General features: G+C 43.4%; 2 protein-coding genes across 5 annotated transcripts in view; one reads left to right on the plus strand and one right to left on the minus strand.

The window, feature by feature from the left end:
• Positions 1 to 1056: 1056 nt before the first annotated feature.
• Positions 1057 to 3604, plus strand: sp5l (Sp5 transcription factor-like). Its single transcript, XM_020088781.2, has 2 exons — positions 1057 to 1432; positions 1791 to 3604. The coding sequence occupies exons 1-2, from the start codon at positions 1379 to 1381 to the stop codon at positions 2829 to 2831; spliced, it is 1095 nt and encodes a 364-aa protein (XP_019944340.1). The 5' UTR covers positions 1057 to 1378; the 3' UTR covers positions 2832 to 3604.
• A 940-nt stretch (positions 3605 to 4544) lies between these two features.
• The window catches only part of arhgef25a (Rho guanine nucleotide exchange factor (GEF) 25a), a 43607-nt gene continuing 31598 nt past the window's right edge, over positions 4545 to 16553 (minus strand). For 2 of the 4 annotated variants that reach the window (XM_020089486.2, XM_020089488.2), the window contains 13 exons: positions 14435 to 14559; positions 13476 to 13542; positions 12783 to 12886; positions 12447 to 12516; positions 10861 to 10950; positions 9963 to 10055; positions 9491 to 9541; positions 9317 to 9394; positions 9007 to 9198; positions 8557 to 8737; positions 7720 to 7949; positions 7423 to 7557; positions 4545 to 6456 (listed from right to left, as the gene is read on the minus strand). In XM_020089486.2, the coding sequence (XP_019945045.2) occupies positions 6331 to 6456; positions 7423 to 7557; positions 7720 to 7949; positions 8557 to 8737; positions 9007 to 9198; positions 9317 to 9394; positions 9491 to 9541; positions 9963 to 10055; positions 10861 to 10950; positions 12447 to 12516; positions 12783 to 12886; positions 13476 to 13542; positions 14435 to 14559 (1542 nt within the window). In that variant the 3' untranslated portion in view covers positions 4545 to 6330. The remainder of the gene's footprint in view (positions 6457 to 7422; positions 7558 to 7719; positions 7950 to 8556; positions 8738 to 9006; positions 9199 to 9316; positions 9395 to 9490; positions 9542 to 9962; positions 10056 to 10860; positions 10951 to 12446; positions 12517 to 12782; positions 12887 to 13475; positions 13543 to 14434; positions 14560 to 16553) is intronic. The other 2 variants (XM_069527115.1, XM_020089487.2) reach the window with 2 other exon arrangements.

Raw genomic sequence — 16553 nt, forward strand, 5'->3', positions numbered from 1 at the left:
GTTTTATCAATTAGCTTTGTGAGGGAAAATACCCTGGCTGTCTTCAGAGAGGCCGGTGAGCTGCCTGCTGCTGCAAGAAGACACAATGAGTCTGTGTCATCATGTAAAAAAACTAAATATCAAACAGTAGATTAAATAAACTCTAAACTCCCTCCTGTGTCATCTCAAACAAAAAGCACTTTATCCAGCAGGTGGTGGGTTTTAAAGTGCATGGCTTACCTCACTTAAGCAGAGATTAGCATGTTATTGTTATAAAACTCACAATTAATAAAATATAAAATATAAACTAACTTTACTCCCCTTTTTGTGAACCTTGTGAACCTTGTGAACCTTTATGTTGTCCTGTGAAATATTTTATTAAAACACGATGGTTGTTTGTTTTGTTATTTGTTGAATGGGATCATACTTTGTCCAGCTTTTCATGTCACACAGCACAGATTGTTTTCATTTGTTGCCACAAATAAATAATAACACATTTATTTACTATCTTTACTTGAATCCCCACAGTGGAGTTGAAGCCGTATGCAAATACTCCCAGAGTGATAAAAGTATTTTTGACTAAGCCGGCTATGATAATCTTAGATATTTTAACAGACGAAGCACTTTGTTATTGTGCAAGTTGCTGAAAGACTAAATGTTAACTTCATGAAAAGTGTGTGTGTGTGTGTGTGTGTGTGTGTGTGTGTGTGTGTGTGTGTGTGTGTGTGTGTGTGTGTGTGTGTGTGTGTGTGTGTGTGTGTGTGTGACCTTATTTAAAAATGAAAGAAGTGGCACATACCAAAAAAACCCACCTCCAGAGATGTTGAAATAGACATGATACAGTGAAAACTACATATTTGACAGGACTATTTGCATTTTAATCCTTTCTCTGTTCAGAACAGTTGGAGGAGGAGCCATGATTTTGGGGTCAGCATTTGGTTGAAATTGAGTGAAATTATCAGTAGCCCACCCCTTCACCTAACAACCCCCCCTCCTCCTCCTCTTCCTCCCCCTCCTCCCTCCGTCACATCTCTCTATTGACTGGCTCTCCTGCATCATACTGGAGACCCCGTTGAGAGGATCTTTCCTCTCTATAAAGAGAAGATGCAGCTCGGGCGCCTGTGAGATGATCGCGAGGATTTATTGCGCGCCTCTCCTCTCTCCTAACTTCAGACGAGCATCCTCGGCTGCAAGTGATCTGGATCTGATCTGAGCTGTGAACTGTAGTGGACTGATGGGCGTTTGAGTGACACTGGATTTCCCAATCTGCTCTGCAAAAAGTGCCGGAAGAGCCGAATGTGAGCATCTTTTCTCTGTCGCGCGCTGTGATCTGTAGTTGAGACTTTGCGCGGCGCAGTTTGGGTTGCAGGTGCGTGGAGCAGCAGCAGCGCGAGGACAGATGGCTGCGCTGACGATACAAAGGACTGACAACTTTTTGCACACATTTTTACAGGTTTGTTGCACCATCGTCTCTTTTTTATGTAGCAGGGCAAAATATAGTTTTCAGAATACCTGCTTGTGTTTGTGGTGGAATCACACTTCTCCACAACTTGTGCGTAATGGATGAATATGTTTGATTTCTGAGGACATGAATAAACTTGTTGTAGTGATGAAATGTTGTATTGTAATTGGATAATTCATGTTATACTTTAAAATAGAAAACATGTCTTATTAAATCGATTACCCGTTTGGCTTGGAGTGACTATTTTTGACTTTTTACGAGAGTGCCGCGTAATAGAAAAAGTAGCTTTAAATCCTGTTGTCCTAACAGTGGCGCATGTAATCTGATGTGTTTTTGAATCATCTCACAGGACCGGACGCCCAGCTCCTCTCCAGAGGGAGCACCTAACGCCCTCTCCTTCCTGGCCACCACCTGTAGCCAGGCCTGGCAGGTGGGAGGCTCCATGGGCTCAGAAGGTTCCCAGTTTCCCTACGAGGGCACCGTCAGTTCCGCATCGGGAATGTTTCAGCTCTGGAGCAACGAAATGACTCCCAGCACGGCCCTCAGCACACACCAGATGACCTTCACGGTTCCTAAGGTGCAGTTCCCCGGACACATGCAGTCCGGCCTGGGTCACCACCATCATCATCACCCCCATCACCACCACCACCATGAGCTGCCTCTCACCCCTCCCGCTGAACCTCCCTCATCGTACTCATTCGAACTGTCCCCCGTGAAAGTCCTGTCCTCGCAGCCGCAGCCCAGCGGCCCCTACTACCCTCAGCACAACAGTGTGGGACAAAACTTCCCCAGCTTCCTCCAGAACTCCTCCGCCAGGCATCACCTGCCTGGTGGACACGTGGAGGAAGGGCAGCAGTGGTGGAGCCTGCCCCAAACCAATGCCACCCCTTCCAACCACCCCTTCTCCCTGGGCAGACAGCTCGTTTTGGGCCACCAGCCGCAGATCGCCGCTCTTCTCCAGGGCACCTCCAAGGGGCTGCTGAGCTCGACGCGCCGCTGCCGACGCTGCAAATGCCCCAACTGCCAGGCGAACGGCGGGGGGTTGGAGTTCGGCAAGAAGAGACTGCACATCTGCCACATCCCGGAGTGTGGCAAGGTGTACAAGAAGACCTCTCACCTGAAGGCGCACCTGCGCTGGCACGCCGGGGAGAGGCCCTTCATCTGCAACTGGCTCTTCTGCGGGAAGAGCTTCACTCGATCCGACGAGCTGCAGCGGCACCTGCGCACGCACACGGGGGAGAAGCGCTTCGGGTGCCAGCAGTGCGGCAAGAGGTTCATGAGGAGCGACCACCTCTCCAAGCACGTCAAGACGCACCAGACCAGGAAGAGCCGGTCTGCGCAGCCCGCACAGAGCACGGACCCCCTGCTCACCAACATCAAGAGAGAGTGACCACCACCATTCCAAAATAACCATCAATGAACACAGAGTGACAATGACGCACACTTGCTGCCATAGGTTTGCACTATAGTGGGTAAGCTTCCAGCTCCCTGAACATCTCCTCTTGTTAAAACCCAGTAGAACCATGCCAATATATTTAGAGACCATTTTTAAATCATAGAAAGTAACTGTGTGCTGTTTGAGGCAAGCCACCTTTAAAGAAAACTTGAACTCTTCTGTTCAGTGACATTGTGAGTGTGTTTTTTTGCTGCATTCATTGTACTTTTCATGATGCCACACAAACAGGTTTCACTGGAAAGAAAACAGACTTCATGCCTTTAACAATTACTTTCAATTCCAGCTGGTGGTGGAAATCTGTGCTGTATATATTTTATCTATGTGAAGGACGCTGAGCAAAAATATTATATTTTGTCCATATTTCCATGTTCAAAATAAACGATTGCCTTAGTACAGTGAAAGGTTGCTGTATAAACAATATCATGTCTGCTCAGAGTGGAGAACTGACTGTGTTGCTGTTGGTAATTAGATTTTTATTCCAAAAGAAAAACAAAATCCTAATTTGTCTACTTCAAGGTGAAGATCTTTTTTGAAATGCAGACATGTGAGTGTTAGATGTACAGATCTTGTCAGCCTTGAGAAGCATCATTGCTCCAGATTAGCAAACGTTTAAAATGTTTAAGTTCTTTGTAAAATATGTAAAAATATCATTAACAATTTTATCGGGGTCATGGCCGCATGTACATTTTAATAAACACTGTCCTTGCCGAAACAATTTCCCTGTTTCTAATGCTGTTATTCTCTTACATCTCAATGACTGATTGTTCATTAAATATGTGACTGACAGTGAGAGTCAATGTCTTAACCCTCTAATACCAGCTGATCCAGTAAATGTGTGAATTTTCAAAGATGCCCCCGGAGCTCCTCAAAGATTTAACATTTTATTTAAATGATGATTTATACATTCAAGCTGCAAACACTGCTCATTGTGCTGCTGGTGTGAAGGAAGAAGCTCCTAAAGAAAGAAGCCCCACCATGGTATTGGCTGTTCAAAGGTTTTCACACCTCAGAGCAAATACTCATCCCATTGACAGGGCTGTTTGTCTCGCCTGCTCCAATCAAGTTCACAGTCATGTGGTTTTTAATGAGTGTTTTCTTTCTCTCAATGGAGAAGATTGAGTCAACAGATGCAACAGAGGGCACTGGAGAGGAATTCCCTGTGAATGGGACCCCTGTTGCTGAGACCCCCTCAGTGGTGACAGGAACTCCCTTTGATTTTGCACCCTTGTGAAAGTTAATACCCCTCCTGCCCCCCTCCTTCCACAGCCTCCATATATCACAGCCGTGTTACGATCGACTCTGCTTTACTGCCCAGAATGGGGCTTTATTCAAGAGGCCAGTCAACCAGATGTCTGCTCATCCAGGGGTTTCTTCTCTTTGTTTTTAATCCTGTTTGAACTTTCTCCAAAGGGGGGGACACCAGAGCAAGCAAAAAACTTTGTCTTTGTCAGAGGTCCCACAGTGGAGTCCAAGGACCTCCACGGCTAAATAATACTTTCATTTCACTGTGTGAACAAGTATGGGTGAACGCATTGATCAAATATTTCCACAAAGTTATTACAAAGCACCGCAACAGGCTGTCGACTTGAAAAGAAAATCATGGTTATTGCTAAGGAGAGCTTGTGTAGAGAAGCACAAAGACGGCAATCAGCTTCAAAAAGACACTTTTTATTTGATATGATACAACAGTTTCTACTCAGTCAAACATGGCGTTAATCAACCCTCTCCTGGTTTTATATGTCCTTGCTTTTGCTTCTCTGTAGTGGTATTCCTTTTGTGTCACATGCAAAGCTGCCTGATTGGTATTTCCCATGAAAACCCACCAGTTCACATCACCTGTAGACTAAAGCTGCGATGTCTGTAAAGTCTAATGTCTTCACCTTTCAGTTTACTTTTATGTCTCAGAATGATTATGAAGTGACTTGCTAGCACTGAAACATGAGGCCTATTGATCTTTGGTGCAGCTGTATGGTCCAACTGATCTGGAATCGAAAGCCTTGTGGGGACCTCTACTGGCCACAAAAGAGAACAGACCTGATATTGACAGAATAAGTCCCCTTCATTTACCCTGCTTTCCTCTTTAATCCAGATAGGAACTCATATATCTACAATTATTCCATAAGAGTAATGGCAAACTGAACTATCGAACAAGAGCACGAAATATCTGAGTCGTGAGTTGCAGGTTTTTTTTTTTGGCACTGTTGTCTGAGGTTGCATGCAGATTCGTCAGCATCACATTATCCTTCATTTCAACCAACTGGAGCGGAAACATTTCTTGGCATAAACTGGGTCATCCTTCACCTTACAAGTGGCAATGTATGATTCCTGTAATCATAGGCACTGCACAGTGTTTAACCCATGCAAGCAAAAGTTAACAGAGGTTATATAAATGGTGCACAGCCTTGACATGACAACAGTGGACTAATAAAACAATCAGCATTTAACCAATGCAATTTTAAGGATGTGTCCCCAAATCTACTCCAGCCTGGACAGAAACTAGCATCGAGATGTAGCTTGTAACACATTGGGTCAGCACAGCAGTCCCCTTTGAATGCACCTATATAGCAACTCCTCTGGAATTTGCCCCAAAGTGCAAAAGTATTCTGGAGTGACGTCATACCCACAGAGAACCTCCAGGGGGCTCCCTCACGCCTTTTTTGTCCAGATCAAAAGGAGGGCAGGTCAAACAGAATAGGAGAGCACAGGGCCTCTCAAAGCTGTGGCAAGAAAGAAGGTTCTTTCAGAAGAAGCTCGAGCGGGCAGAGTCCTTGTGGCATGTTCACATCAAGTGTTCTGCCCTTTTCCTGTTCTTCTCGACATAAACAGCAAACTCAGTCGTCAGCAGGGGAATGACAAAGTATATTTATGTAGCTGTACTTCACAATGGGGCATCAGAAAAACCATAACCAAGAAAATTTACAAGAGAGTACGAGAAGAGCCACCAGCGCTCCGTGCACACTCTCATGCACTTATACACATCCGCACAGCTTTGCATAAACATACATTCAGGCACACGCAACTCCAGTGACCGCCCCGAATAGGAATGGATATTTCTTCATCAAGCAAATCCCCCTTGCCCTTCGAAAGAGAGAAGATTGTAGCGTACAAACTCTCAAAATGGTAAAAAGCAGAAATCGTCATAACACTGAGTTTCCACTGAGTGCTTCTCTTTTCATTCTGAGCCCAGTGGCTGCTATGTATGTACACTTATGTGGCTCTCTAAAAACAGGAGCAAAGTCTTTTTTATAGATGCAGCTCATAATTCCTTCATACGATCCTTCAGTTTCCTCGGTTATACTCCAGAAATGATTGTTGAACCAGGTAAGAGTCCAGCCTGGTATTAACAGACAGTGGACAAGTCCTCTTGTCTCCACAGCGGTAGCTTTAGCTGCTGTTCTCCACCTGACCCAGGGGACAGGGTAAGGGTGAGAGTTCATAGGTCATCCTCGTCTAGCTGGGCCAGGTTGCTGGGGCGACGTCCAGCTGAGAGACCCGACAGTGGACCCTGGCTCCCAGCGTCAACAGGCTGACCCCTTCGACAGGCCTCTCCTGCTCTCTGCTGGGAAGAGAGGGAACAATCATCACACAGTGTATCCACACAACTCTCTCAGATCCAACTCCACCAATTATTTTCACTTTCACACAAAACTATCCTGTACTGAAGCAACCACCCGAGAGATTGTGAAAAAGGTTGCATATCAGCAATTTTTAAGTTCCATCTATTCTCTCCAGTACAAGTACGGGAAACGATTATTTGCCTTCGATAGGCATCTCCCTCTGACCCAGTCTGCTTCCTGTTTGTTATGTGCCAACCCTAACCAAATAGAGCAAACAGAGACAAGAGGCGGAGAACAACAAATGCTGTCAACAGAGCTCAGTTCTGCCATGATGACAGAGAGACACTAATGGTGATGCAGAGCCCAACAACAGGATGGCCCTGTTGTTTGCTGCAGCAACAGATGGATGAAGACGTAGATTTCGAAAGATTTAAAATTCCATGTAAAACACAGATGCTTTGGTTGCATTCAACAAACTGAAACAAGTGAGAAAAGAATCAAAAAAATATATGGAATTTGATCAATTCCCTTTATTTCCAAGAGGGGGAGAAATAACTCTTCTTATGAATTGACACACCCACACAAACACACACACACACATCCACCCACACACACACACACACACACACACACACACACACACGCATCCACCCAATCTGTGTGTGTCTAAATAAATTGTTACCATTTGATTCAGTCTTTCATCTTTTAATTAAAATTAATGAGTGTATTGGAATTATTGTCAGTCGTTTTACAATGGCCCATTACTCCCCCAGTGGTTAGCTTCCTGTGGCTTGTTTTGTCATTAATTTTTCCCAGTGCTGCTGTTGAATAATGACTGTTGGACAACCTGGGAGAAAAATTTTCAACTATGTGCAAAATAATTGCATATTAGCTGCAACACTGAGGCCCTCAAATTAACAGCCTTGTCTTGAAATGCATTTATTTATATGCATGTATATATACACTACCTGTGCACTTTGTGTGGTGGGTGTGTACAGCCCATTTGACACAGCTTGACAGTTTGGCTGATCAGTGAAGCCCAGTTGGACTTGTGAGAGAGAAACAGTGTGGGAATCAGCAGGGCACGGCAGGACTACAGTGGGCTGTGGATGCAAAGGACAGGGTAGTCAGTCAATGCTGCAATGCATTGCACACAAAGCCAATTTTTATCATTTCATTTGATATTTAGTCAGTGTGTCATGTGTCTCATAGCTAAAAACAGTGTTTGAGAGCGAGGTAACTGCAGGACAGCTGGAGAAACCTACGTCCCGCGCTGAGTACGTCTCGTGAGATCCTTGGCCCTGGCCTTGACTGGGCAGGTAGAGGGTGGGCAAGGAGGTGTTGTGGGAGTGAAGGGACGGCAGCTTATGGCGGTCAATGGAGGCGGAGGAGTGGGGCCGCAGGGCACTAGCAGCAGACAGAGGAGGCCTCATGCAGCGGCCGAGGCTGTTAGACTTGCTCTCTCGCCGCTGGTACTCGATAGGCGACTGTAAGGCTGGAAGACACAGACAGCAAATAGCAGTTATTAATACTTTCACCTTCATATGAGTCATCATGTAAAGATTTATTAAATATCCAGTATTAGAAAACTATTTTTTTAAATTATCTCTACGACTTTGTCATTCATTTATTTGTTGTTCACCTCCACTAACCTCCCCTGTCCACAAGGGGCGTTTTAATTGTAAAAACAAATAATAACATTGTAGTGTGTTATAAAAATATTTGTTTGATGTTTAGGCACTGTATTTAAAGTTTATCTAGTCTGAAAGTTGTCCACAAGTCTCATTTCGACAAGGACATTAAAATTAGAAGTTACTAAAAGTACAGTAAGCTTATAATTAACCATGTCAAAATATAGATTTTTCTAAATATAATATTATTATATAATATATACTAAAAATATCAACATGTCACTTACTAGCTTATAGTTTTGACCAGGAATATTTTTGTTTTTTGTTTTTTATTTTACCACACAGCGAGACCGACTCAGCAACATGTGACCTGACAACAAAGTCAATAAATGGATAATATGCCAAGCTGAAACATGATTTATGGATCTGGGAGCATAATGGCATAGTCTTCAGAGAGCAGCTGGGAGTTACCATTGAGAAAGTTGCGCTGGGATTCCAAGATCTGCACCACATCATTGAACCAGGCCCTGCAGATGTCAGGGGAGGAGGCCTGCAGCTGGAAGCGCACGACACTCCCATCAGGGTTGCGTGACGTCAGCACAAAGCGCGCTTCATCGCTGTCCACGCTGGGCTCCACTCCTAGACAGCTCACCTGGAACATATCACAGTTGATTCACGTCTGTGAGGAATCTGTCCTGCTGAGTTGCTTGTTAAATACTTTGCTAACACATGCACATGCTCTAAAACGTCTCTGCCATGTGGGATTATGCAATGTGTGCTGATTTCTGCAAAAACTAGCGTGGCGTGAATCTGTTGTGTAACGCAGAACCTGCAGGAGGAAGTTGGCCTTTCTTATTTTTGGGGATTTTATTTTGCTACAACAGCACATGTGGCTGATCTGAGTTCACTGCAGGTGCTCACCTTGATGCTGTTCTTGAAGATGTATCCAGGAAGTGAGAAGCCTTTCTTCCTGTCGATTGGCTCACTAAACATGACCAGCTGCTCAAACAGGAAGACCCGTCTTTCCTTGGCCCGGGAGAGGAAGCTACTGTCCTGCTCCGTAACAGTGAAGGTGTCTTGCTGGAGCAGTTTGCCCTGAGCTGTGATCTTACCCTGGTACCACAGCGAAGACAAACATAACAGAGGAAGTTATTACAGTGCAGTTTTCATGGGCTGACATGAGAAATGTTTGGAAGACTTGAGGGATGGCCAAAAAATCCCTGAGACGTACCTCGAAGCCTTGTAGTCTGCCCACGTTCATCATGTCGTTGCAACGTTTTGGCACAAAGCACATCACTTCCACTGCTTTCTGTTTGAAAATAGTACGGTTGATGTCAGGAAAACGAATAAAAAGAAAAAGTTTGCAAATATAAAAACATCTCGACATATGCATCAGGACACCCACCTCCAACTCCTCCGTGTCCATCCCAGCTTTGGTGTAATACTTCAGGAAGTCCTGCTCAAATAAACACAGCATGGTCACCAGAGCATTCCGGGTTTTATGCTCAGAATAAGGTGAGGACATCTGGAGGAGTATTTATGAGTGTTGAACTCACCTTTCATTTGAATGCCAAAGGGCAACATTTTATAAGTTTTATACCAGAGGTGTCATTTTATGATCATCTTCAAAGACATATTTAAATCATGTGGTGAGAATGGAGTCTCATGATGTAATTGTTCCTCTTCCTCTCTGACTAGAAAGTAGTCAGAGCAGACAATACACCATGTGTGCCATTGCGTGTACGTGTGCGATTGTGTGTGTTTGTATGTTTACATCCTCGAGGCCGACCCTGCTGTGTGCCAGGCAGCTGCTCGTTGTGTGCGTGTGCATGGGTGTTGGTGTGCGATCAACAGCGCAGCAGTGTCCTGCTTTTCACCTTGAGCAGCAGCTGGTACTTCATGATCCTCTGGACGGGCTTGATGAGCAGGTCATTGAGCTGCAGCCTGTGGCCGAGCTGCTGCCGCAACTCCTGAGGGTGCAGACAGACACAACAACACAACACCAGTCATCGTGATGGCCGGCCGCAGCACAAAGCACAGAAGCTGACAGCCACTGCGGTCTGTCTTTAACAATATATCTCATTAATTATCCTGTTTGTCTATTTGTCTTGCATTTACTGACAATGAAAAGGAGCCGATTACAACCTGAATAATAAATGGCAGCTGAAAAGACATCCACATGTATAATATATAATAAAGGAACAATCAGGAAGTCATGCATATTAATGTCCTATTAACTATAGACTTGAGTGGCCAGTGACCAGTGCATGATGGGTGTGGGAATTTGCTAGTTTTCATTTTTGAAAATGTATTGACTTAACAAAGATTAAATATTGAACTAGAATGACACTCAGTAAGGTACATACCTGCTCCAAGGCCCAACAGTACCTTTATTAAACCACATTTAAATTCACTAGATCTGGATTTTTGTTTGGATGAGCACCGCAATTTGATGCTCTTCAATATGAGTCTCCTAAACAAGTCAGATTTATTCAAATATTAATTATTTGCTGAGAAATCTGTGAAAATGTTGAAAAACAATCTCACAATGTTAAAAAAGGGGACTAAATTCCTGGATTCACCCCCCCACATCAGAATATAATGGGTTCTCCCATAACTCACACCACATCCTTCCACCAGGTTTGATCTAATCCGTCCAGTATTTTTTGCAAAATCATGCAAACCAACAGACAAACCAACAGAAAAAGAGACAAACAAACCCATGAAAACATAGCGTGCAGTTAACAGTGGAAAAATATCTGAACATGTGCTCACCTCAAAGTAAGTCTCGATGTACTCTGAGACAATGTGCTCCGACTTGGGCTTGTTCTGACAGTACACAACGTACATATGCAGACGTCTCTCCTGCATAAACAAACATCTCGTTAGAAAATCATTCAGTCTGACCTTTGACACACATGATGACTTTAACATGAAACAACTGTGTCTTCTATTGCGTTACAAATACATGAAAACGACTGAACATGAGCAAAAAGCCTCAGCGATCGATGTGCAGCGTCTGGTTGCTGTTTGGGACGAGAGAGCGAGCGGAGCTAATGATTAGTCTCAGAGCGAGGGGCCTTTGAAGCTGACTGTCTGGTTAGTGCCTACTCTTCTGTGACTGATTGACATGGGGGCGCAGATGTGGCGGTCCTGAGCACCCTAATGGAGTAACATGTAGATGAGCATCAGGTTATGTATAATTCACCCAGGTTACCCTCAGTGTAACTGGAGCCTTTCAGAGCCTGCTGATGGAAGGCTGTACCTAGCAACAGGCTGCATGGCTCTGTATCCTAGAGACCAGTAAGCCACTCCACCTGAATGTGGACATGGTGTAACACTGCAGACGACAGCTGCATGTCAAATACAAGGCAGCGACTATGTCTACCAGCCTTCTGTGTTGCCACATGTTTACATGTGCTAATGTTTCGCATGTGCTAATGATCACACATGTCCCGTACTGGTAACAAAGCTCCTGTTAAAAGCAGACTGGGTGTCTGCTTCTCCTTCGAGCCGTGTTCTCACTCTGCCTGTCTTCACAGGTGGAACCATGCTTAGATCTAGTTAAAAGTTTCTTTATGCCCCCATAGGCTTTTTTTTAAAAGTTATCCAGTGAACTGAGCTTGGTTGGATTGTGTAAGGAGACTGAATAAAGCAAAAGAGCGACACAGGCATTAAAGTTAATCATTTCAGAGGCAAAGGCAAGTTGGTCAAATTACCAATCATGTTTTCCCAGAGTGAGTGTGCCACCACTTAACCAATATGCATGAATCTAATTTTTCTCCTTTTAAACCTCATGACTCCATGCCGGCTCAGGCTCTATCAGTGTACTCAAAAGTAGATATAAAAAATTCTTGATTCCAGATATGTATAGAGAAGCAGGCTGCTCTTTATGTTAAAAAAAACTAACCTTCAAATCAAAGGGCCTGAGCTGAGGGTGTGTTATTCCTTATCCTATTCATGTTGTCTCTTGGCTGTTTTTTCCCTGGTGTTTCCTGACCAGTCCAGCCCAGACTGGAAATCGGCCAGTGTGTCATTTGTGTGTGTGTGTGTGTGTATGTGTGTGTGTGTGTGTGTGTGTGTGTGTGTGTTTTGCCGTGTGCACTGTTGTAAAAACACAGCCTGGACGGAGACATATCAGTAACAGGGAAGTGGAAGGAGAGACGCTGGCAGTTTGAGAGAGAAGGAGAGACGTATGGTAAAGGATAAACAGGAGCTGTGCGTGTTTTCTTAGCTCTATTTACCCTCACTCCAAACAGCACAAGAAGCAGACCCAGACACTTCTACTGACTGTGTGTGTGTGTGTGTGTGTGTGTGTGTGTGTGTGTGTGTGTGTGTGTGTGTGCAGTAGTCATACTCACATGTTTAATGAAGAGCTGAGCCAGCCTCTCTGGCTCCACCAAACACTTCTCCAGCTCTCCCAGGAAGTAGCTGCAGAGAATATGCACGCACGCACACACACACACACACACACACACACACACACACACACACACACACACACACACGCACATGCACACAACCGCAATCATCCCCAAAACGGAAGGTCAGATTTGTCTCCCGACCTATTGTTCCTTTGTCCCCCACTCAGTCACAAACACAATTGTCTGCAAATCCCTGTTTGTCTTCCAGTTTGAATGCATCTAAAGCATTTACCCCCCTGAGGAAATATATATTTCTTTAAATCACAGACTTACTCTTTGTGCCAGTCAAATATTTGGTGGATGTTCCCAAAAACAATCTTGTCTTTTCCCTTCATGTCCTCCGGTATTCCTTTGGAGCTCATGGTGGCCATGTAACCCTGCAAGGGAAAACACACACAACCCTTTGATGAGAGATGGAAGAGGATACAGAAAAAACACACCCTGATGATGATGATGATGATGATGATGATGATGATGATGATGATGATGATGATGATGATGATGAGATTGGTGTAACTGCTTTGTATTACCTGTTCTAGCCCTTCTTGTAAAATTAAAACAATAAAAACCTCCCTGAGCCAAACCTAATACACTTATTTATCCTCTCTCCCTTTCCCTTCTTTTCTTTTATATATCCCTCTTGTTTCTTCTTTTACTGTTATTCTTTTTAACTTATCATTTCATTATTATTACCATTGTTATTATGCTGATGCTGATTATTGTTATTATCATTATTATTATCAATAATATTAATATTGATAAGCCTTGCAACATATAACTCATAAATCTAAATAGTCACAATTCTACGGTGGGATGGAGACACAAAGTGTGATGGGAAGTGGAGACATTGCATAAATAAGGATTTAGAAAGCTCTTTCTGACAGACGGCGCTCGATGTCTAAGTTCCGTCTTCTTCGTCTGTCGGTGCTGATTGTGTGCTCTCAGCTGGCAGACTGAGAGGTTTACCTCCACTATGTATCCCAGGTCTCCCACGTAGTGCTTCTCTGTCTCAACAAGCTCCTTCAGTACGTACCTGCAAAGTCACAAATGAGGGAGGATTAGTGTTAGAGTTTATTTATCAAAATCTCAGAAGCACTTTATTTTACAATTCCTGGTTTCTGAGTAATTTTCCAGAAAGGAACCGATACAGAACTGTAAATTTGTATATCCTGGAAAGGAGTGAGTGCGATCTGGTAACAGTTACAGAGAAAATGCAGCCAGGTTTTAAGTGCGCACTGTCAGCTAACTTAATCCAGTTCACCGCAGCCTCTCAGTAAACAAGAGGTAAACTGAACAGACAAACATGTCTATTGTAACAGAGGAGAGCATCTCACAGTCCTCATCAAGAAATACAGTTTATATTTGTAACGGAGGGGGCACTTTACATGAAGACGGTATGAAACTTCAGCTGATGAAGACCATGAGATGATGCTGAAAGTTACAGGAGGTAAGTCAACCCCTGAGATAAGATAAAATTGGTCTTGTTGTAAATTATGGACAAACACACAATTATATTCAGCAAATATGAAGAATAAGGACTGACACAAATAAATTAAGATTCTCATCAGTTAAATTTCTTTTCAGTCTTTTCAGTAATTAAGATTTCAGGAGCTCATACATGAAAAAACTAGTCTATACTATAACTAACTAACTATATTTACTTTTAATAATGTCCTTGTTTTTTAAAACTCTGGAATGTGAGGTTATGTTTTCGTTTTTATTTATTTTTTCTTTGTTTATTAGTTAGCAGGATTATGCAAAAACTTCTAAACCAATTTCCATGACCCAAGAAAGAAGCCAATGAATTCTGGATCCAGATCAGGGGGCAGATGCAGGAATCTTTGTTCATTTTAACATTTTATTGATTTCTCAGAGAATCATTTGTTCATGTTTTTAATTCATGTTTGCGTGGATGAAGCACATACAAGCTTTTCTCCAAGGCACTTCTCCTCTCCTCCTCAGTGTCCGCAGCAGCCGACCATTGGCTGCAGGTGTCATCCATCAACACGGAGCCGCTGTCATCCGGCAAAACATTGGTGGACTCCGTGTCCTGAGGAGACAGAGACGGACGGTGTCATGGATCATGCCAGAAGATGTAAGCGAGGGGAGTTAAAGCGCAGCGAGAGAGATGATAGTGATGCAGGTTTCCAAGGTGACCAGCGAGAGCAGAGCGAGACATGGTACAGAGATTGAATGATAAGAAGATCAGATTCAGATTGTCACCGTTAATGATCCGTGCTGTGCACATCAGCCACAGATGGATGGAGAGAGAGAGATTGAAAGATAAAAACCAAGAGTGAGAGGGACCAACACAGGAGACGTCAAAAAAAGCTTTGACGGTTCCTGATGGAGTTAAGAAGAATACAATTACACCATTGTCCACTGGATATTACATTATATTTCTGATTTACGAATTTACGAATTTATAAACAATACTCCCTTGTTTTGCCACCTGAGGATTCAAACCTATATGTAAACACATCACACATCATCTACAATAGTAGCATCTACGTCATAAATTCCCAGCGGCCTACTGCTTTATGGCTGCAAATAGAAATGCATGCAGGATAAAGCCAAGGCTACTGTGATCCAATCGATTGTGTTCATGTGTTATATACATGACCTCCTTTTCACGCTTTTTCCTGGAATTCAAATCATTTCCTGTGAGGATCCTGGCACAAATATAGCCATTGTGCACACAAAGCCCACAAAGACAAATATCATCACAAACTCAATGGATACAGGCTTCACATCTGCTCTCAACCCTTAACTCTTATCCGCCGCCATAACCTATATCTCATCATATTCCAGTTTCTTTCTAGCCTTTCACTCTCCTGACCGTGTAAACTTATAGGAGCAGCCGTCTGTCTTCACCTAAATCCCCACGTCCCATTGTCCCTGTCAAGCAGAACCTCCCCACCTTAAACACATACACAAACCTGCTTACCCACCACAGATATTCACCTAATCCCCAGACTACCCTGGCAGGCGGATGGAGAAATAAATAGATGGATGGATGGACAGATAGACATTTAAGCAAATGGAAAGATAGACAGAACTTTCTTTTCCACTTGTTCACCTGCCATTTCCCTGATAAATGTGCTGGTGTCTACGAGTTGTGAGCCTCCTGTCACAGTGATGTGTGTGTGTGAGAGAGAAAAAGAATGAAAGAGACATAGCTGAGTGGAGACACAGGGGTGTGGGGGGAGAGACAAAGAGGCTCCATTAAGACCCTCGCTCCCCCTGCTTGTCTTGCCCTGCTCGGAGTGCTCCAGCCTGGCTGACAGGTCTCCCTGGCTCCCTGATCACTTCCAGATGTGCAGTGGCAAAGCCCACAGGAAAGATCCCCCCCCCCCACCCCTTCTCCCTCTGTTAAAAGTTTTGTTTTTCTACCCAGAAGCTCACAAACGGAAAAAAATGAAAACAGTTTTATCAAAAGCTGAGAGTAGATTTTTTTTTGAAAATCATTTAGAGAATCTTATAAAAATTCAGTTATTCTCAAAATTTAGATGAGAGGAATTTCAAGTAAAACTATTTGTGATTTCTTAAAAATCTAAATTGTTGTAAACTTTTTCTATGGGGCTGATGTGTAATGTGCCTTTGTTCATGTTTTTATATTGGATGTGTTAATTCAACAAATGCAGATAAATTGTTTTTTATAGTTGTCTACGAGCACAATATTCAAGTCACTATAATTCTACATCTATTTGAGTTTTTACATTTCACATCACATTTAATTCAATGCATTTTTTACACAATTTGCTTTATTGCGTTGTTCCTTAGTTATGTGTTTATCAGTGGTCAAGATGACAGACTGCACAAACTGTTCTATGATCTGTGGTTCTGGATTTCTATTTGACACCACAGCTCAGTTGACTGCTGACACACAATCACAAAAACTTTCCACTGACCATGGAATAACAAACCTTGAATCAAAATGTTCTGAGCTCCTCTGCGGTCGACTTTAGAGACAACAAGACAAGATGAAAAACAACAACGCGTATTACACTGGACATGTGGCCAGTGACGGATGTGGAGAAGAGA

The sequence above is a fragment of the Paralichthys olivaceus genome, chromosome 6 (genome assembly GCF_024713975.1).
Source record: "Paralichthys olivaceus isolate ysfri-2021 chromosome 6, ASM2471397v2, whole genome shotgun sequence".
Lineage (NCBI taxonomy): Eukaryota > Metazoa > Chordata > Actinopteri > Pleuronectiformes > Paralichthyidae > Paralichthys > Paralichthys olivaceus.

Excerpts from the sequence above, each read along its gene's own strand:
- sp5l (XM_020088781.2), top strand. The coding sequence starts at position 1,379 with ATGGCTGCGCTGACGATACAAAGGACTGACAACTTTTTGCACACATTT. Across the intron at positions 1,433-1,790 it reads TTTTGCACACATTTTTACAG|GACCGGACGCCCAGCTCCTC; the intron begins GTTTGTTGCACC and ends ATCATCTCACAG.